At 37.7% G+C, this 24080-nt stretch overlaps 1 protein-coding gene across 1 annotated transcript; it reads left to right on the forward strand.

Moving 5' to 3' along the window:
- Nucleotides 1–668: 668 nt before the first annotated feature.
- Nucleotides 669–4397, forward strand: LOC121389396. Its single transcript, XM_041521000.1, has 2 exons — nucleotides 669–904; nucleotides 1745–4397. Exons 1-2 carry the CDS (start codon nucleotides 688–690, stop codon nucleotides 2962–2964), a joined length of 1437 nt encoding a protein of 478 aa, XP_041376934.1. The 5' UTR covers nucleotides 669–687; the 3' UTR covers nucleotides 2965–4397.
- The last annotated feature ends 19683 nt before the right edge of the window (nucleotides 4398–24080 follow it).

The raw sequence follows: 24080 nt of genomic DNA on the forward strand, positions 1-24080 counted from the left end.
ATAATTCCATAATTGCAAAGTGTGTGTACTTACACACTGAAAACATCCCATGGGCTCATAAATAAACCTGGGATAAATTTCCGTTTAATTGACTGTTTTAACATGGCTGCCGGGATTGACCTTGCCCTTCAGTAAAGTTTATTTTCCTCCAAAACTTGTACGATCGATTAGCTATTTTCTTAGTTAAACGAATCCTAATATTGTTTGTACATTATGGCAAATCGTTTTATTAATTAAGTGAGGTAATAACTGTAAAACTGATTACTGTAATATTAGTGCTTTTAGGAACTAGATCCTTGTACGCTGAGAACCTGTTTACACATACTGGTTGCTAAGGTCAGATATATCGGTACACAATGTTTGTAAACAACAGTATAAAAATTGTGTTTTTATAATATCCCCAAAGGCTTTTTCATTAAAACTATTTTATATTGAAATTAGACTAACAAAGCAATTGTGTAGTGATAGTCTCTTGTTTATGCACATTAGAATTTGTTTGTATTATTAGCCTGAATTCCAAATGTATTTGCAATGCACAATAGAGGTTATTCACGTGACGTCACTAACCGGATGCTCCGCCATATTGGAGATACCGACGGTCGTAAACAAAGGCCGAACAAAGGGGCATTATTCACGATTACCGACCCATAGCTCTCTAAGGCGTCTTTCACAAATACTTGTTCAACAATGGTGAATTACTGTAACGTATTACAGTGTCACAACAGATCAGACAGGGAAACTGATCGTTCTTTTTATAGAATTCCTGCAATAATTAGAAATCAGGGTCAAGCATGTGAAACGCTGTCCAGCCAACGACGACTTAAATGGCTGTCAAGGCTAAATCAAGATTTTACCGGGAAAAACCTCGGGAATGTCAGAGTGTGTTCAGATCATTTTATTATGGGTAAGTTAAATACTAAATATTATTATTATAGATAATATTGTTTTAATTTGTGGATTGTGTTACTCAATCCGGGGCAACAGAAATGTTCGTTTTGTGGGTGGAGTCCACACTGTGTACAAGTCGATTACCAGTTTGTTTGGTTTAAAACAACACCACTAGAGCACATTGGTTTATTAATTATTGGCTATTGGATGTCAAACATTTGGTAATTTTGACATTGTTATAGAAAGGAAACCTGTTACTTTTTGCCATTAATAGCAAGGGATCTTATATGCACCATCCCACAAACAGGATAGCACATACCACCACCTGGTCCTGTGATTTACCAGTCGTGGTGCACTGGCTGGAACGAGCAATAACCCAATGGGCCCACCAATCCCAAACCGACCGTGCATCAAGCGAGTGCTTTACTACTGGGCTAAGTCGTGTACACTTGCAGTGTGCCATATTTTACTTGATTAATAGTGTCAGATTTATCATGTCTTAATTATTGTAAAAAACCCCACAACAAAACAGTGATACACCATACAATATATGTATTAAACAGCCATGATAGTTATTCAAATACAAAATATACAACAAAATGCATGTAGAAACATAGTATGAACAAAACAATATTAAATGAAATAATAGTATACAATGTGTGTGTATGTATATATATATATATATATATATATATATATATATATATATTATATCATTTTTGAAGTAAGCACACACACCCATATTTGCACTCTCTTGCATACTTACGCACAGACACTCACCAACCCTTCTCTCCCTCCCTCTCTGCAGTATTCAGACATTCATTTCATTTTTTATTTTATTTGGCAAACAAACCAGTTGACTTGTATGACGAGACCAACCCTGATTGGGCTCCCAGTCTGAAGATGGGCCATGAAAAACTTGGGTTTTCTAAAACTTCAAAAGACCGCCATGAACGCATTTCCAAGCGAAAAGCCACTATCAAAGCAAAGGCGGCAGTGATGTTCCCAGAAGAAGAATTCTGTCCAAATGAAGCCCCTGATGACAGTACTAACACAGATTGTAATGTGGAAACACAGACAGATTTGAATGGGTTTTTAATAGATGCAATGAGTTCTGAATTGCAAGCACTAAGACTTGAAATGATGGATATTAAAAAGCATGTTGCCATTTCCAAATTATGTTTGTCCGATTTGATAGGGAAAGATGATAAGGTGAAATTTCTGACCGGTTTGTCATCTTATGATGTGCTTGCAATGTTATACGAGTATCTGGAAGATTTTATTCCTACCAAAAAATCGCTAACCAAATTCCAGATGCTGTTTATGACACTCATGCGGCTGAGACTGAATTTGTCAGAACAGTTCCTTGCATTTGAATTTGCTGTTTCACAATCTACAATATGCCGAATGTTTTGTGAAGTTGTAGATGTTTTGTATGCTAGAACTAAACCATTTGTACATTGGCCTGAACGTGAGGAATTGTATAAAACCATGCCTATGGAATTTAGGAAATATTTTGGGAAAAAAGTGGCTGTGATCATCGATTGTTTAGAAATCCTTATAGAAATACCCTCAAATCTTACGGCTAGGGCACAAACATGGTCATCCTACAAACATCACAATACTGTAAAATTCTTAATGGGCATAAGACCACAGGGCACAGTCTCATTCATTTCCAAGGGTTGGGGTGGACGGGCCACAGACAAATACATCACTGAACACTCAGGTTTTCTAAATTACATTCTTCCAGGTGATATAGTCTTAGCTGATAGGGGGTTTGATATCAAAGATATAATGGGTAGTCTCTGTGCGAAAGCTAAAATACCTGCATTCACTAGGGGAAAAGACCAGTTATCACCCCTTGAGATAGAATCAACAAGGAAAATTGCTCACTGTCGAATTCATGTTGAGCGGGTAATAGGATGTGTTCGTCAAAAATATACTATGCTTGACAGCACAATTCCTATAAGATTTATGATGACAAAAGACAGTGAGAGCATGACCATTCTGGACAAGATATGCCATGTATGTTGTTCTTTGACAAACCTCTGTGAACCAATAGTCTGTTTTGATTAAATTTAGCATTGACAATTGACCCCATATGACATGTTTTTTAAAAACTATTACAAGTAAAATTATACCAAACACTCACTATGATGTTGTGTTGATTAATTTACTAAAGGTGTAACGATATGGCAGTACAGTAGTATATCACAATACGAGGTCCACTATAATGATACATCAATTTATGGCAGCAATATCACGATACATACATAATTCCTGTTTTGCAGAAAACCAATTTTGATCTATATGTACAACATGCGAACAATCAGAAACATAACACATTGGATTTGCTAAATTTGCTAACTTAACTAGATGCTGTAATTGATATACAGTGTAATTGTAAAAAGTTGTCATTGCCAGAAATATTTTACAATACCTAATAATTAGCATCAGTGTTATTAAGTATTGGCATAGTACGTACCACAACCTACCTGTATTGTTACACCTCTCTAATGTACTATAAAATAATTTTCTAAAATATTCCATTTGTTTGTTTACTAATGATATGTACATTTATAAGGGCAATTCTATGTTATTCGAGTGTAAAATATGGGAAAATATATTTCACCATTGACATTTTGATTAAATACAAAATATTAATATTATTGATATGTGTAGTCTGAAAAAAAAAAAAAAAAGACGTTAATTTGAAAGCAAACATATTTTAATCCTGTAGAAATCAGGATACCTACATTTAGGTTTGAATAAATAATATATTCATGACATAAAATTAAGCATAGTTATAGCTGAAATCTTGAGTATGTTGAAAATATATACACATATTGCTTACAAAGTTGTATTTTTGGTCTGTCTACAGGCAATATGTTTTTCAATTTGCAGTTCATGTTTGTATGTAAATACATGTACTGGAACCACCCATAACACGTTTACATTTGAACACATTAAAGATGTAGATGTACAGACAGTTCACTTTTTTTTTCCTTTGATGCACACCATACTTAGTTCAGTTTTTTTCCCACGTTTGAATTCTGGCAACATACTGCAATCGGGACAGTACCATTTTTTGCTTTTTGGAGCCCTGCTTATTTTCACACACTCAAAGTGAAACCACTTAATTGCACAGTTTTCATGATCACATCCGATCATATCCCCATGTTCAATCTGTTCGCAATAGCAATATAGTAAATCTCTACTGGTTGAAGTTGAAGCCTCATCACTTGCAGAGTTTTGGCAAATTGGTTTTAAGGTTCGGCTTGTATTAGGTAAACGGGAATAAAATTTTCCCACAAGTTCTGGCAAGATCGCAGTCTGGAACAGATGGGTTATTTTGGTGGAAACACGACACCAAAAGTCACTGTCAAATGACACAACTTCCACGTGCATATCCTGTTCAGTCCACACAACAAAGTAGCAGAACTCTCTTTTACAAACAGCAAGTTGAGTTTGTACTTGATAAAAATAAGCATGTTGCTTGCTTAATTTCAAAGTGCCATCTTCACCTGTCTGTAAACAAAACTGTTTGTTAACTGAATCATGCATTGTTTGGTCTCGCTTACAAAAGGGGCACTTAATCTCCAAACACCCTTCCCCACAACAATTACAAGACACCATACCATCAGGGGATGCTGCAATGTGAGGAAAAGCTGGGTTTATTACAAGTCCACTGTCTAGTAATTGAAATCCATCATACAACTCGGTCATTTTCTCAAATGTTTTATCCCGTGCCACCTTTTCATGTTCACAACCCCACTGTGTGGTTTTGGTTGAAAACTTCATACTTTCAGGATTGCAAACACTGCGAATTAAACTTAGGGCTGGACTTGCCGGATCATTGGTGAAAGCAGCCTTCATTTTGGATGCGGTTACCCTACCAGTTCTAAAGCGATACCACAGTTTGGAAGCAGCCTGGTCCCGTGTTGCGCTTTCCACAGCCTTTGCTTCTGCCTCCGTAACAGTTATGCTCATTGTTTCACAATATTGTACTAGCTGACAATAGTTCATGTCATAACACTGTTCCTGAAATAGTTCTGTCAGCACACTTGGAAACTTGTCTTTCATTGGTTTTGGTATATAATTGTCTGAATACGGGGAATTTGTAGCCAAGATACCTGCCCGTCTTCCTGTGCCATGCAACTTGGAACAAAATGCAAGCATGTCTTCCTTTGATGCTACAGGAACCTTGTTTGTCTTAACACTGTAGACTGGAACTGATGAAGGCTGGGGGGACAAAAGCGAAGCATCAAGCACCTTCTTCTTGGTCTTTGCAGAAGTAAAGTCTATATTGTGTAGTTCCTGGTATGATACCCCTTTTACACCTCCAGGTAACAGCCAATATGCCTTTTCATCTGTAACGGTTTTTGAATCCCGAATCTTGATTGTTGCCTCGATAGCAAACAGTAATGCTGCTACGTGAGTGCAGACTTCACTAAGGCCGGCCATGCAATCACAATGAGCAGCCAAAACACGACCTCCCTTTTCGGCAATAATCCAAGGATTCAGTGGTTTTGCTGTCATCCTCTGGGAATGCATCACCTATATATCAAATAAAAGAGCTAAGTATTAAGATATGTTTGTAAGGTTACCTCTTGGTAAGCAGAAAATTTTGCCAAATTATCTATTAAACTTAAAAATATTCCAAAACTCACTTTATTTTCCAATAAATTATTATTAATTACTAGAGCTGGGTGGTATGGAAATTTGAGGTTCGGTATCAATATCAGTATTTTTGGGTGATTTACCTTGATATCGGTATGGTATTCGACATTTTCAGTATACTCAGCTTTAAATACATGCTTGAGTTTAGGCTCACCCGCTAATTTCATCTTTAGAAGTAAAATTAAATTCCATACACAAGGCTCTCGTTTGATTTATACATAACCTGTTTTGCCTTCGTCAGATATATTGTCAGGGCTTTACTAAATGTAAAATTGCAGTATTTTGAAATTTGCTCGGTAAGGTAAATCATAATTTCATGTAGTAAAACTAAAGATCTATAATTGTTTTTCCTTTGTGTAGATAATACAACGGTAAAGACAATAAAATGAAAAATAAAGGTGCAACTTAAAGTTGTATGCAGTGCAGTTTTATTTTAATATTTTAAATTGAAATTTAAGAAACTTAAGTATTTGTGAGTGATTTACTTACATTTTGCAGTTTAAAGGTAAACACATAGTACACAATAACGGAGTGGACAAATTTGGGGTATATAATTTTAACCACAAGCTTTTTTAATAATCTACATGGCCAAATATCATATCCAGTGCATCAAGGGAGTTGCAATGTCTTTACCGTTATTTGTCCATTTTTGTGAAAATAACCCATATATGGTATACTGCCCAACTAATAATCAAACTAAAGCTGTGGCATCAAATTTAGGAAAAAAATTGCATTTTATACACAGTAGCTTGCAACCATTTGGTTGTCTACGATTGCCAAAGCATTACATAATACATGGTTTCCTCTAGCCTTCCCCTACATATTAACATCAATAAGGGGAGGGCTGGAGGCGACTCATAGGATTATTAATAAAGTATTATAGAAATCTTACTTCTTATAGTCCGTCACACAGGGACCGCCTTTTTTCATACTATGGAATTTACTAGAATCTATTTATTTATGAGCCGATTGATTTGTATTGTAAATTGCACACACAAATAATATTTATTTGTTATTACTTTCTTCTTATATCAAACCAAACTGAAATTATTTACCAAAAAAAAATATTTTAATAAAATAAACAGGGATGCAGGCCCCACACCCTTAAATAAGTAGGATGCAGCCCCCACACAATTTTTTCCCCTTTTAAAATATGCCTGACCCCTCCTACAACTTCACACTATATGCTTATGGAAAGAGTTAGGGTAAAGTATTTGATACAAGTACCATTGTAAGTTGTACAGACTACATAAAACATTGATTTTAAGAAACAAACAACTCACCTTTGCTGAGATGACACAATGTTCCTTTCTTAGGCACACCCGTTTGTCCCGAACCCAGCCACAAACAAACTGGTTGTAGGCCTCCATACCCTTGTATCTCCTTAAATCATCCATAGTATAGGGACTTGGAGAAAACACTAAATAGTTCAAAAGATCAAAATACGATATGGACGGCAGGAGTTCTTTGTCTGTTGTCCAGCCCGACGTTGGGATTTCATACGGGTCTGCACCACCGATCACCTCAAGTTTTGCCTCATACCTTAAACGTTCGGCATTTGCAAGGCTTTCCCGATAGCTGCATGCTACTTTATCGTTTTTTTTACTAGCCATGTCCCAAATTTTGAATTCTCAGACGAGTTGAGATTAAAATACAAAACAAATATTCTTTTCCACACTGCTCTAACACGTTGTTTACTCGGTTGATATCTCCAACATGGCGGAACATCCGGGGACAGGTCAAAATCGTGACGTCAGTGCATAACCTCTATAGCGAGTTTCTGTGCCTGGTCAATAATGTATTATTATCTTGAATTCACAATGTATTTGCAATGTACCATAACGTCTTTTTGTGCCTATTAAATAATGCCGTTTTTACAATATTCCCAAAGGCTTTTTCATTAAAACTATTTTATATTGAAATTAGACCCAAAAAGCAATTGTGTAGTGATAGTCTCATGTTTATGCACATTAGAATTTGTTTGTATTCTTAGCCTGAATTCCCAATGTATTTGCAATGCACAATAGCGAGTTTCTGTGCCTGGTCAATAATGTCGTTTTTATATATTCTAAAGACTTTTTCTGTGAAATTGTTTTACGCTAATTTTAAACTAAAAAAGCAATTAAGAAATGTTAGTTTTATGTTTATGCACTTTAGAAATTTCCAGTATTAATTATTTCAAATTTGTAATGCTTTTGCTATGGGCTAAACTGACGTATTTATAAAAGTTGAAAGGAGTAGGTACGATAGCAATGTGTTTGCGGCCCCCAATAAATCAAGGAAACAAAATTCACAATTTGGATTTAAAAGTAGGTGTTGGACATAAATAAAGGTTTTACTGTTTTAGTGTTACACATATTTTTCTGTGTTATGTGTTGAAAGTATACTCTTCAAAAAAAGAAACGCAAAAGGGTACAAATGGGTTATAACTCCGATTTTATGTTTCCTACCGGTTCATGCTTTGTGAATATAAGGTCATTGCATGTCCCAAACACATTCCCACGGTTACATTCGATAAAACGCAGCTACTGTACAATAAAGTTCCAAAATGTGAATATTCGCAAAAACGCAGCCACGTGCAAACCATGTCACCACTGCACGTGCGTTGTCTGCACGTGCAACATGAACACCGACAGTATAAAAGTGCAGGGTGTTCGCTTGCCTGGCCTCTGTATCTGGCCGACAGTTGACAATCCAGGACATGCCACGTCTCAGTGAACCGCAGAGAAACAATGCCATCGGCCGACTAGACGCAGGCGAATCCAGAACGGCCGTTGCCAGGGCATTCCATGTGTCCCCAAGCACCATCTCCAGACTGTGGGACCGTTACCAGCAACATGGATCAACACGTGACCTCCCTAGATCCGGTCGACCACGGGTCACTACCCCCGGGCAGGACCGCTACATCCGGGTACGCCAACTTCGGGAATGATTGACTACTGCCACCTCCACAGCCGCAGCAATACCAGGTTTGAGGTACGTGAGGTAGGAATTCGTGCCAGACATCCAGTTCGAGGTGTCATCTTAACACCACAACACCGTCGACTCCGACTGCAGTGGTGCCAGATTCATCGACAATGGCCTCAACTGCGATGGAGACAGGTGTGGTTCAGTGACGAGTCCCGATTTCTGCTCCGACGTCATGATGGAAGATGTCGCGTGTATAGGCGTCGTGGTGAACGTTATGCGGCAAACTGCGTGCAGGAAGTGGACAGATTCGGCGGGGGTAGTGTCATGGTGTGGGCAGCCATCTCACACACTGGCAGAACTGACCTGGTCCACGTGCAGGGCAACCTGAATGCACAGGGCTACATTGACCAGATCCTCCGGCCACACATCGTTCCAGTTATGGCCAACGCCAACGCAGTGCTCCAACATGACAACGCCAGGCCTCACACAGCACGTCTCACAACGGCTTTCCTACAGAACAGCAACATTAATGTCCTTCCTTGGCCATCGATATCACCGGATTTGAACCCAATTGAGCATCTATGGGACGAGTTGGACCGACGCCTCCGACAGCGACAACCACAGCCCCAGACCCTGCCCGAGCTGGCAGCAGCCTTGCAGGCCGAGTGGGCCACCATCCCCCGGGACGTCATCCGTACTCTGGTTGCTTCAATGGGCAGGCGGTGCCAGGCAGTTGTCAACACACGCGGAGGCCACACCCGGTATTGACTCCAGATGACCTTGACCTTGGTGGTGTGTCCTATCACTTACTCACAATGGACTAGAGTGAATTGTGAACAATCCTGCAACATTTGGTAATTATCGGACTCACCATTCAATAATTAAATCAATTCTCCAAATGTTACAACAATGTGGTTTTGCGTTTCTTCTTTTGAAGAGTATATTATAAATCTGGTGTCAAAGTGTTCGATTTTAGGCTCAATTCATGTTTTTAGCCGTTTTTGCCAATTTCAAAGCGTCAGAAATGTATCAGCGCAGTCGTGTTCAGTGTTAATTTTTTAAACACAACAAAATATTAAGATAATATAATTACTGTGTAAAAATAAAGATTGAACACGAATGCGCTCATAGTGAAAACAAAATAAATTGATTAGTTTTGTATCGTTTTCTACAACAAAGGGACGCAACTACGTCATGTCGTGAATCTTCAGCTCGATCCAGATCGCACCTGTCAACGCGTCCTCAGGTCCTGTCATTAATTATTAACAATGATTTTACACATCAAGTGGAAGATTTGGTGATTCATCCAAGATTTAAGAAATTGGTAAGTATTTTAAATTATTGAGGATCCTACATTTCCTAAAATTTAGTTTTGCACGATATTGTCAAGTTTATAGGCAAATTACTGTCTTTCGATCTATCAATCGGTTTTCAATGTCAGTGACATAGGCCAGGTTATGGATTTGCAATGTAAGCTACAGTTACATCGACTTCATGGCCTAAGCAATCTTCCTTTGATGAGTATATATATATTTTTTTCATTCATTAAAGTCCATTTTGGTGTGTGGTTTTTATTTGTAAAACTATGTTGTCGTCTGCTAAAAACAAATGTCAAACAAAAACGTTTATTAAATGAAAGGACAACTTCATATATTACTTTCTCAGCAAAATTATTAAATGGGTTTGTGGTGTTGTGGTAGCGCGCTCGACTCCCGTGTAGTATGTTTTGTGTTCCAATCTTGTCTACGGGGTTTTTTTTTGTTTTTTTAATTGTTTTTTTTAAAATTATTATTATTATTATTTTGAATGTTATGTTTTTTTAATTATACTTTCCCTTCTCCAAAATTAACTCTTAAATTTTTTTGCATTATTATTTGTTCCATCATAACATTTAAAAATAATGATGATAAAAGGAATTAGATGGATTTAAATAACCTTGTTTGTTATTATTGCTTTATTTATATATTTCAATATACAGATGGAATTTTTTTAAATTTAAATTGGGGGTTTTCTTTTTAAATGTACAGCAAACATGCTTGAAATGTTAAAGCACTTAAGTAAATATAAATGTTGAATAACCATGATCCTAACTTTGCTGAAATGCTTGTAGTTATGTAATGTTTTCTCTTCCAGGACACATTATGCCAAAGCAGATTATTTGCTGCCTCTGTTTGAAGAGGTGTAAACAAGCAGCAAGAAGACACGTTGTGAACAGTGGCCTCAAGAACTACCTCGGGAAATGCCTCTTAAGAGAAGTGGACAACAACGAGATCATCTGCAATGCTTGTTATGCCAAGTACCGACGACAGTCTTCTACAACAGTACGGCATGTTGATGAAGAATTACCACAAGCCAGACTTCTGCGCCCAAAGACCATACAGCTTAAAATTCCATCAACCCCAAGGAGCCACAAATACTGCATTGTATGTAAGAAGACCGGAAATCAGCGAAACCACTTGGTAAATATTCCTGACCATGCTAGAACACAAGCTTTCATAGAAAAGGGTGTATTCATCGACTCTAGAAACAGATGCTGTCTTAAACATATTGAAAAAACTTATTTTTCTAAATCAGCACTGTCAATGATTTCTGTGACAAAACAGTGTGATATTTTTTCTAGGACGGATATTGTTTCATTGCTGGAAAATATACGTCATATGATCAAAAAACAAAGTCACATCAACTTTAACATTCCATCAATGATGACGGGTGATGACTGCTGCTGTTTAACCGGTTTAACTAAAGAGCAGTTTGTAGATTTAACAAGTTATCTACAGCCACTTCGGGCAACAGCTGTTCTGTCATTGCCTACATGCCTAGGTGTGTTCCTAACAAAGCTAAAAACTGGTCTTCCCAATAAAATTCTAGCTGTTCTCTTTAGTTTGAAAAGACACCAGGTGCAAAGAATAATACATTCCACATTGTCGGCCATGATGACAAACTTTGTACCTGAAAACATTGGGTTTAAACATATCACACATGACAACTTTTGCCGATTACATACAACTCCAATTGCTAGAACATTATTTTCCTCTTCATCCGATCAGGCTGTGATAGTGCTGGATGGAACATATGTGTACATTCAAAAGAGTGGACATTACAATTTCCAAAGACGTTCTTTTTCTATGCACAAACACAGACCGTTGGTGAAACCTATGGTTATTGTCGGAACAGATGGTTACATTTTGAGCATCTTAGGACCGTATTATGCTGATGGCAAAAATAATGATGCCTCCATAACAAAACATGCCTTCTCACACAATTTAGAAAATATAAATGAGTGGATCCAAGAGAACGATGTTTGTATTGTAGACAGAGGATTCCGGGATGCTGTGGAATTTCTTAATCTAGAACGAGGACTTGATGTGAAAATGCCATCCTATTTACCAAAAGGCCAAAAACAACACACCACTGCTGAAGCTAACTCAAGCAGACTGATAACAAAAGTTAGATGGGTAGTAGAAAGTGTAAATGGCAGACTCAAGCATTTTAAATATTTAGATAAAGTTGTACCTAATACAATGATCCCTTACATTGGTGAATTTTTGCAAGTTATTGGGGCAATCTGTAACAAATACAGAAAACCTCTAGTGTCATCTGACAGTCAAATCAGAAAATATAGCAAGATACATGCTCGAAAAGGCAGAGGAAGGCAACCATCTTCAGAAGTACTTGGAGGATAACGATTTGCTGAAGAAGAAATCTTTATTTAAAAATCTAGATGATGCAAAACTGTGGAGCTGCAAAAACTTCCCTAAGTTGAACATGGATCAGCTAAGAGATATCACCATTGGAGTATACCAGCTGAAACAAGCCTCATCATACTCCAGAGAACACGTTGATGACAATGGGGAGTATGCTGTGATGGTGTGTAAGGAAAGCCCAACATTAATCAAAGTGAAAATCCAGTCTCGTCATACAAGTAGTGCTGCACATACGCTGTGGATTGAGTATGGGGACACTCCCTGTAAACCTGTTATAGGATGGTACTGTACCTGTAAAGTAGGTGCTCGGGTTGTAGGTTGCTGCGCACACGTAGCTAGTGTGTTGTGGTATTTAGGACTATGGAGAAATCAAGACAAAAATATCACAGAAACCAAGTATTCCCTTTTGGATGCACGTGACTTGCCAGCAAATGACACCTCACCAGAGACTGACAGGTGTCAAGAAGAATAATTATACCATATATTGGTGTACACTGAACCTTAACATATGTAATACAGTTTCTGATCTGAGGAAATGAAATGAACGGGTTTCCTATTGTGTAGTATTCCATTTATATTGAAGTTAACAATGTTATTATCAGCCCCATGAAAGTGCACTATAAAATAAATGCATGCTTATAGCATCCAGAGATATTCTGCTGTATGAAACTGTTTAATTCACATAACACAAACTTGGGTAGTAAAAGTTATAAATGTATTCATACTGCACCTGTGATAACATATTCTTGTGTATTAATTAAACAATATGACTGGGTACCGTATATCTTCGCCTGTAAGTCGATCTCGGCTATAAGTCGAGTCCCTAATTTCAAGCCCTGAAAACTTTTTTTTTTTTATTGACCCGTTTATAAGTCGACCCATGAAAAACAACTTATAAATATTGAAATATTTCTTATTTTCAGCACATGAGAACAATAATGTACAATATTTGAACAAAAGAAAATTATTTTACAAACTTCGGTTTTCACGTTTTGTACATCGCAATATAATCAGACTATTCCAATCAAACTATCATTATTACATAGCATCAAAACGAAATATTCCCTTAGTAGAGAGTGAAAGCTGTTTGACTGTTACTGTATGGTACTGTACGGATGGTTTTGTGCACAGACAACAGATCACTACGATAAAACTGAAAGTATCACGTTTTGCCGCCATATTAATACATATAAGGAGGATAACTCTTAAAAGTACACTGGTTTTTGTACCAAATGATGTGTGCCTATTGCTCTAGTGAACTGCAGAGATCAGTCTATTTTAAGGGAAAGCTCAGTAATATTCATGAAGTTAATCACCGACAAAACATTGTTTGAACAACCATTAATGCCAGTGACCAGATTTCAAAATAAACTCAGGCAACAGGTAGTTAGTATTGTTTACATTTTGACTATTAGTGATGACTGTTAATTTAACTAAGTGGACTGTTGTCTTGGCATGTGAGTGAGATCGCACGCCTTTTCGCATAACCAAAACCGTTCTAATGCCCCCAAAAATAGGTTATAAAAAATAAATGTGTCAAATTAACATATTTGAGTATAAATACATGGCATACTTCAACAATAAAACTTGTAAAATAATCCCCAAAACAGTAATATTTTTTGGTGAATTTGTTTTACCCTCTTATAAGTCGACCCCCCAAGTTATAAAATAATTTTTGGGTGAACAAAATTTGACTTATAGGCGAAGATATACGGTAATACAGGACTAAAATTAACATTGTTACTAGACATTTAGACTTGTTTCAAACATGAGTTGATTTGATGGGTTAGCCCGTTACATTATGCAAAAGTGAAGGCATTGTATGGTTTTCTTTAATGCAAATATAACTGACTAAACTTATTACTTTTGAAAATTATTTTAACAAATATTTTAGAGCACATTGGTTATTTAATCATCATAATTCTGACACATGGTCATCAGAGGAAATCTGCTACATTTTCCCTAATAAAATAAACCGATGTGGTTCAATCCTGCGGCTCAAGCACTTCAAGCAAGCACTCAACCGACTAAACTAAATTCAACCCCCCACCCCCACCCCACCCCTTCAAGTGTATAAATATACTATATGCTTATATATTAACTTTCAAACTTTTAAAAATTGTTATTTTATTTTTCAATTGTTTGGTTATAAATACCAAAAGGTTTGAAAATAGTAAATCAATATGACAACATAGGCCAACTTTACAATCAAAGATTAACCTTCACATTTGGGTTCAGGGTGGAGATGAGATGAAACCTAATTGTAATGTAAATTAAAATGTACAATTCAGTGTTTGCGTAGCTGTTCTGTATTTATAATTATTATTTCCCTTTTGGAGGAAAATAATGCAGATATATTTTCTTCAATTGTACATCCCCATTTGGGCCTCACATTATTGACATCTATTAACTATTGTATTCTTGAACCTTGAATATATTGTACTTTGTTGATTGTGATGTTTAAACCAATTTATCTTTCTTAATTTATAGAAAGAATACATTTTGTTAACATTTTTGGCTTGTTTTGTGTTTTGTTTCAAGAATACGGATCTCCCGTTTAAGGCCTCATTTATTTCCCTTCCCATAGCAGCTGACATCTAAAAAATGGCATATTATTGACTAGGAGTCATATATCTATAAAAATATGTATGACATTCTGACATTTATTTGGGGGCCAAAAATTACCCTTATCATACCTACTCCTTTCTCAGGATCTAGAGTGTGCATTTACAAACTGTAAATTGCAAACGGAAGCTGAACCCAAAAACAATTACTTTATTTATTGAGCAATTGTGTGCATAACGTAATTATTAAATGAAATGATATTTATTTTGTAAAGGTAGATCTCTTCCTAGCGTGACGTAATTTCTGATTGGCAGTTATGACGTCACGTGGTACTTAAGAAAAAGTATAAAAGGCTGACGTCAATGGACGTCAACGGTTGTTCTCTTGAGGAAAACAGCAAGGACACCTCCCAATAACCGGATCAATCCACAACTTCAACAACAACAACATCAACAACAACTACCCATACGTTTCACCACCACTCCGGACGGCGGCTCGCGGGCTTGTTCATAATCATAATCACAAATCACTTCATATCATTCTAAATACGGCCCACCTGTGTTATATGGACTTGGGGGGGGGGGGGGATGGGGGGACGCCGTGGTAGGGTGCTCTTTGGGTGCGTTAGGGCGTTGGCGGTTTGGGCCGATAGGGATGCCTGGTAGGAGGCCTCCCCCCCCGGAAGGCCCCCCCCCCCCCCCCCCCCGTGGAAATCCGGACTAACCGGAATGGGCCACCCGCTTGTTGGAGCGCCGGAACCGACTGGGGCGCGAGGCTCCCCCCTCTTTGCGAATCCTTGATCCTCTAGGGCCTAAGTTGATTTAATTAATTTAAATTAAATTAATTTATTAGATTGTTTGTATAACATATTTATTTTGAACCGCCCGATTGAAAAATAATTTTACTATGCACCTACTAATTTATATATTACAAGAATAGTGTGATATAGTTTAATTGGTGCGACTATTATTAATCCATAATATAAGATATACGGTAATGGTAGCTCCCAAAGTGTTTTCTTTTTTCCTTTTTTTAAGTGGTCATACCACATTTCTAAATTATCCCCCACATTTCCTCCTTCCCCCATCCCCCCCCCCCCCCCCCCCCGCCCCGGAGGTGGTCACTGGCGAAGTCAGAGGCTAGATCCGGGGCGGGCGTGCCTGAACCCTTGAGGATAGGGGCACGTTAATAGAGTTGCCCGTTGCCCGTTGTTCTCTCACCCGTTCGCGGTCTGACAAGCAAACATTAAAGACATGTCCCCTTGTCCAACTTTTTAACTTTATTACATTGCATACATTTAAATTAACATTGGAATAACTTTTACTTATATTTTTAAAGTCGGATTTTATTAACTTACCATCTTTATTTAATTAACTTGTTTTATGGAAGCAATATTTATAAGCAACTGCAAGCGGTTTACATTTATTGGAGATGCAGTCCTCACTGGTTTAATATAACTATACCTGAAAGGAAGAGATCTATCTATTTACATGTTGGAAACTTACCTGTGAACATTAACTTTATTTTCATTTACTCATAACTTTTAAATAAATTTATAATTCTGAAAACTGGAACACTTCGGCTTTGTCATCTGTGGATGTTATTTATATTCTCTGGACATTGTTGATATCCTTGGGACGCAGCCACAACAATATATATATATATATATATATATATATATATATATATATATATATATATATATATATATATATATATATATATATATATATATATATATATATATATGAAGTTTATTTAATTAAAATATGAAAACTGAAAAAAAACACCCCACGTCTGAAACACACACACACACACACACACGCACACGTACGCACGCACGCGCACACACACACACACACACACACACCCCAACACAGTTTTCAAATATATTATGTAAGCATTAAAGGGACTGCCCTGTGTATGCAGCCAACTAAGAAAACATCTTTGCGGACTCAAATTATATATTAAATTCATTTTCTTGTTTGCGATCATATGCTAAAGTTTAAAATGTATATTTGTTCGTACGTGTACGCAATTAGTGGAAGGAAAAAAATCCGGTTTCAGCTATTACAAACATTCGGACGAAAACAGACGCCTTGTTTCTAAAGCTATTCCAAACAAGATATGTAATTCTAGTCAGATGGTGGTGGTGGTGGTGGTGGGGGGCATAAGCCATATTTTAACCTTTATTTATTTAGAGAAGGGGAAAAAACCCCATACATTTTCGTTCTTGTGTGTGTGTGTGTGTGTGTGTGTGTGTGTGTGTGTGTGTGTGTGTGATGGAGTGGTGTGTGTGTGGGGGGGGGGGGGGGGGCACAGACAATGGAGTCCCTGTAATGAAGACCTATGTCCTATACTGGACTATATTTAGCGCACTACGCCATCGAGGTGGGCAAGTCTGAGGGAAATAATGGAGGATTTGGATGTCAAATCCAGTTCCTGCAGCATCACAAACTTGAGTTGTGAAAGCTATTTGAATAAAATAATAACAACTCAGAAATGTTTACTAAAAAATAAACGATGACTGAAAACAACCACACGGTCATTTTTACTGACAGATAATTATTCTGATTAATTAAGCAATAAATATCTTCTGATAGTAAAATGATTGATGTCCATATGAACAGCTCCTGACCCGGTTTCGGACTAATTAACTCGGACAACACTGACTATATATTGAGGAGCATACCAGTCTATTGTTAGTCGAATCACCAGTGTCCGCCAGTCGCACCAAGACAGTGTCACCAGTCTATTGTCTGTTGAAACCAAGCCAGTCTTTCGAATATGGGAGTCTTCCGTTTCCAATGCGTGGTGTTCTTCGTAAGTTTTAATTTGGTACAAACGGTTTAGAAAGACGGTAGAGCATTAGGGCCAGGTGAAAGCAAACAGAAATGTGCTATTATCTCGAATATTCGATATACTAGCTCACGATTTGGAGATAATCGCATGGCTTTAGATCACACGAATTTGGACATTACATGTTTTGTCTGTTCTGAGAATATCAAGGTATTTTTAGGTCAGTAACGTTAATAATAGCTAGTAAACAATTAGATATATTGAGAATTGCATTTCAAATTATTTTAATCTAAGTACAGCTTAACAGTCCACTGGATTTGAGGTGAATTGTTTTGAGGTTAACCAGTTTGTACTTCATTTGGGCTTGCTTATTATAGGCATACTTATTTTGGTCATACTCTTTATTGTCTCAGCTTTGGTGCAATCTATAGTCCAGAATCGTTAGATTTTCTAAAAATGTATGTAGAAAGGTTAAGTGAGTAACTCGAACTGTCTCTAATTGTTTTCACCCTGCTCTCAAGCTCTTTGTTACAGGTTTAATAATATATTTATTTTATGTATACATGTATATGGATAGTATGATGTTTTGCTGTATATGAAATCATGGCGATGATACATAAATGATGATGACAATGATAATAATAATCACAGTACTGTTCAGAGAGTGACTTTAGGTAGTACTAAACCAAATAACTTTCGGCTGGGTCAAAGTTCGAGGTGCACCCAACTTTTGATTTTTCAGTGTGTAACAAGAAGACATTTTCAAATACATAATTAACATACATACATGATAAGAACAGGCGTTAACATAGAAGTATCTATAGTTAGCATGCAAGACATGCAATCAAAATAGCTGGAATGTGCGGAGTAACGTCAGTTCAAAAGACTAGATAATCGTTTAATACACATAGCTAGTTTTTTTTTTAATAATGATGCATTACATAATGACAACATACCAGCATTTTGATAGAGCAGTTAATACCACACGTTCTGTCTTTGGTGATAAATGTGAGTGTGTTTGATATAAAATGGGCCAAACATGTATACAATTTTATTTCATCTAGTACCACTGTGTCTAGAAACCTGTAAAAAAGTACTAAAATTTAAATGCGGAACTAGTGTAGTCGTATACGCTACCCGTTATCTTTGAAATGAGCAGCTTAACCCCCAATATTTGTCTGATTTATTTTAAGGGTTAGGGGTGGTAGTATTTATATTCGTGATGTTTATGTCGATTGATACGCTGCAGATAATGTAGGAGTCCATATATGAAGTCCAGTCTCATAGCTTTTGGCGTCTAACTGTGAAGATTGCTTGTCGCTCATAATTAAACCGAGTGGGCGAGAGCACAGTGGTACAACACTCGCCTTATGGGCGGTCCGTCTAGGATCGATTCCGGTCGGTGGACCCATTGGGCTATTTCTCGTTACAGCCAGTGCCCGATGACTGGTATATCAAGCCATTGGTATCAATGGTATGTGCTATCCTGTCTGTTGGATGGTTCATATAAAATATCCAATGCTACTAACAGAAGGGTTTCCTTTCAACGACTATATTATGTCAAATGTTTGACATCCAATAGCCGATGATTAATAAATCAATGTGCTCTAGTGGTGTCGTTAAACAAAACAAACTTTAACTTTAATTTTTAACTCAAATATTTTAGTGAAACATGCACATTTAAACTGTGCTGAAGTATTCTTTTTTACTGTGGGGGGGGGGGGGGGGAGGGGGGAGATTTAGTTCAGTCGGTTGAGTGCTCGCCTGAGGTGCTTACGTCACAGGATCGAACAACCACGGTGGATCCATTCAACTGATTGTGTTTTTTCTCGTTACAGTGCTCCACAACTTGTCAAAGGCCGTGGTATGTGATTTCCTGTCTGTGGAAATGTGCATATAAAACACCCTTTGCTGCTAAGTAAAAAATGTAGCGGATTTCCTCTGATGAATACGTGTCAGAATTACAAATGTTTGACATTCTATAGCCGATGATTAACTAGTAAATGTGATCTAGTGGTGTCGTTAAACTTTAACTTTAACTTTGTTTCACTGCTGATAAACCAATTTTCCTTTCCTTTAATAACTACGTTTTTGTTTCTTATTTTAGCTCATTGTGATAACAGTGTCTACGGTATTAGCGCGTGGAAAAGGAAGGGCTGACGGTAAGTCTATTTTATGTTTTCATATAGATAAAAATTAATTCATTAAACATTATACATTTACACTTCCTTTAAAGGGTGCGGGATCTAGTCCAGTCTGTAAAGTACTCGTCTAAGGTGCATGGGACGAAGGATCGAATCTCCCGGTAGGCAAATTCTCTTATTGGGTTTTATTCTGTCTCAACCAGTCCCCCGCGACGGGTGTATCAAAAACCGTGGCATGTGCAGTCCGGTATGTGGGACACTACATATAAAACCAGATGCGAAATAAAACACGCATACACACGCACGTTCTCTAGCCTCTCTCTCTCTCTCTCTCTCTCTCTCTCTCTCTCTCTCTCTCTCGGCTAATAAATCAATGTGCTCTAGTGGTGTCATGAAACAAAACCAACTTTAACTTTGACCTTCATTGACTTGTCGATAAATACCATTTTCAGGCACAACGGAGCAGGGGGGCTCTCTCTCTCTTCTTTCTCTTCCTCCCTCTTTCTATGCAAAGAAATGTACAATCAACCTGAACACATTTACTCTAACAATACGATTTATGTATTATAAATATTTAATACTATTTGAGTTCAACATTATTGGTAAGATAGTGATTCAGGGCCCCATCCCTGACATCATCGACATTTCTGGGTCAGTAAAAAATACCCGTTTGTTTAAAATTCACACGTACGAAAGAAACACACACACACACACACACGCACACACACACACACACACACACACACACACACACACACACACATATATACATATATATATATATATATATATATATATACACACACACTGATGGAAAAAAATAAAAGTATCACACAGATAGCAACAAGAAATAATGACTGCATAAAAAATCAATTCATATTGTCAGAAGTTGACTGGGAACATTATATAGGCAGCACATTCAACACTACAGACATTCAATCCCACATTACAACTTGGTATGAAATACAGCCATTACTAAGCTAATAGTGAATTAAATTTGGTCTACAATTCGATGTGTTCCCTTATTTCTTTGCATCAGTATATATTAGAACAAACGTACTGACAGTTTGTAACATTGTAATTATAAACACTTCACTTGGTTCCAGGGAAATGTGAGGAAAAATGCGGCGTCGACAACGACTGTGATGATAACGACGATTGCTTTGAAGATGACGACTGTGACGATTCTGACGAGGTGTGTGACGGCATCTGTCCGCGCACGTGCGTGAAAAAAGACGACTAATAGGATTGCACATCTAAAGAGAACTATCAAAATTTGTCATACAATAAATTTATGTAATGTATCCATCTTGTTTGTTTCTTTCGTTTTGCTCATGAAAATTTAGTATTCACAGATTTAGATTTTAAAAATACATAGCAGCTGTCCAAATTTGATATTTTTTATTAGGATAAAAAAGGAAAAGAACTGTTCCTAAATATCTAGTTAAACAACGTTAAAACATTGTTGCTTTCACCTGATTAAAGGGAAACAACTCTTACTGCAAATGTAATAGCTTCAGCTGGAAATAACACTATAACTTTTGCCTTAATAATATTTTAACTAAGTAAGAAATATTACACATTTATTAGATATTCATACTACTCATATTTGGATTGACGGTAATCAGATGATGGAACTTGCCAATTAGGTCGACAAGCACACGTGTGTCAACAGTAGACACCAGACTGTTGACAAAACCGTTCACAATAGCATTCTAAACAGGAACTAAAAGTCTGGTGTCGGCTTCCTCGTAGTTACCTGGTGGCATTGAATGCTTGGTTCCTTGAAGAATAACTATGGCACCAGATGTAATTATTATTTCCTTTCTCGTCGCTTCTCCTCTTTTCGTCTACACTGCCAATTGCCTTGTTTGCGCTTATTAAAGGTCCACGTTTATCAAAAACGTAATTCACTATTGTTTGGTATCTACGTATACCTTTTACAATATATATGAAGTATCAATCAAATACATTTAAAAAATTTTACCCGTTTTTAATATATTCGTATTTTTAATACTGTAATGTTTATGTATTTGTTTTATGTATTAATAATGTACCATAAACATGGACTTTTAAGGATCTTTCTGCGCTCGGGTTCAGTCGACTACCATACTCATGTCCTGAGATATTGGTACTAATAGGTTTTTATTTGATGGCCACGACAATCTATTTTGAAAAAGTGGTTTCTGTTAAAACCTGAAAATTAAAGTAATGAGCAGCATGAGAAACTATGTGTGGCTTTCGTCCGGAATTCATAGACTCACCTAACCATAGACATGTGAATACAACTACTACTTGTAGACTGTTACAATTATCAATACGAACTTCCTCCATTGAGGGTTTTGGTTATCCACATCTACCAGGGGGCGTTGTCGACTATTAACGCGATATGGTATTTATGTGGCAAGTTTCATTCGTGAGTTATTTTTAGTATGCATGTTACCAAGGATGGCCTGATACAAATCCTTCTCACGAAAATATTGCTCACCCTTCTACCACCCCCTAATCTCTGCCTGCATGCATCTTAGCTATTAAAAATTACATTTAGATTTGGTGTAGCATTAACAATGGGTGAGAACCATGCATTTGAATGCAGGTACTTGCAAGTTATTAAGAAATCTCTACATGAAAGGGAGCGGGGGCATTTGTAGATCCTCTGGCCACACGCGCCGCTGCTGACGTGGGTCAATATCTAGCATTGTTTGCAGTGGGTCAAGGTATATATGTGCCAAGTTTTATGCTTTTCATCAGAAGTGCACAATTTGTTTATAGCCACCCAAATAAAAGGACGTGGGAGACATCCCTGGCCACAAGGGGGCGCTGCTGACTTGGGTCCGTATCTGGAAATGTTTGTAATGGTTCAAAGTATATGAGCAAAGTTTTATGAATTAACCAAAAGTGCATAATTCAGTCAACTATTGCGTGTTAGCTGCCCCTCTAAAAGGAAGTGAGGACATTTGTAGGTCCTCCCTGGCCACCAGGGATCGCTGCTGACTTGCACTGGATCCATATCTGAAAATGCTTGTAATTGGTCACGGTACATATGTGCAAATTTTCATGTTTTTAACCAAAAGCGCACACTTTTATTTATTTGTTAACCGCCTCACTATATGGTGTTACGAGTCCCTGGACTCGCCCATGGGGTTATTTGTCGTTCCAGACCGTGCTGCACAACCCTTATAGTAAGGGTCAAAGTACATATTACTGTCCAGTTTATGGCACTGTGTAAAATAGTCCCGATGCTGAGATTGAAAAAAAAAAAATGTTTTGCTTAACGACGAACCCAACCTACTTTAATTTACGGTTACATGCATATATGCCCTGGACATATGGTTACGGCTTTGACAGGTAATGGAATCCCGCTGATTAGCAGCAAGGAATATTTCATATATACACCATCCCATGGACAGGATAGCACATACCACGACCTTCATTACACCACTGGCTGGAAGGAGAAACCGGCCTCGGTGGTGTCGTGGTTAAGCCATCAGACACAAGATGGTAGGTAGAGGGTTCTCAGCCAGGTACCGGCTCCAGAGCGAGCTTAAGGACTCAATGGGTAGTGTAAGACTACTACGCCCTCTTCTTTCTCACTAACCAGGGTGTGAGACGTAGCCCAGTGGTAAAGCGCTCACTTGATGCACGGTCGGTTTGGGATCGATCCCCGTCAGTGGGTCCATTGGGCTATTTCTCGCTCCAGCCAGCGCACCACGACTGGTACATCAAAGGCCGTGGTATGTGCTATTCTATCTATGGGATGGTGCATATAAAAGATCCCTTGCTGCTAATCGAAAAAGAGTAGCCCAAGAAGTGGAGACAGCGGGTTTTCTCCCTCAATATCTGTGTGGGCCTTAACCATATGTCCGATGCCATATAACCGTTAATACAATGTGTTGAGTGCGTCGTTAAATAAACCATTTCCTTCCTTCTCACTAACCATCTGTCCTGGACAGACAGCCCAGATAGCTGAAGTGTGTGCCAAGGACAGCGTGCCTGAACTTTAATTGGATATCAGCACGAAAATAAGTTGAACTAAAATGAAAGGAAGGATAACTAGTCCAACGGGCTCACTGATGGGGACCATACATCGACTGCGTATCAGACTAACGTTTTATCATGAGACAACGCAGGGGCGGATTATAGGGGGTTTCCCAGTTGCATGGAACCCCCACCCCTCGGCTAAAAAACCCCAAACCCCATCACGTATATCTAAATTATAAACATTTACATATTGTTTCGGACCCCCCCCCCCTCCCCCCTCTTAACTAAAGCATAATCCGCCCCTGCAACGGCCCGCACGCTGCAATAGATTATGACCGTGGGTTTTTTCTTTTGTACAGGTATTCCAATTATAGCGGTTATATTAAACACCGTTCTGATAGGTCAATAA

The sequence above is a fragment of the Gigantopelta aegis genome, chromosome 14 (genome assembly GCF_016097555.1).
Source record: "Gigantopelta aegis isolate Gae_Host chromosome 14, Gae_host_genome, whole genome shotgun sequence".
Lineage (NCBI taxonomy): Eukaryota > Metazoa > Mollusca > Gastropoda > Neomphalida > Peltospiridae > Gigantopelta > Gigantopelta aegis.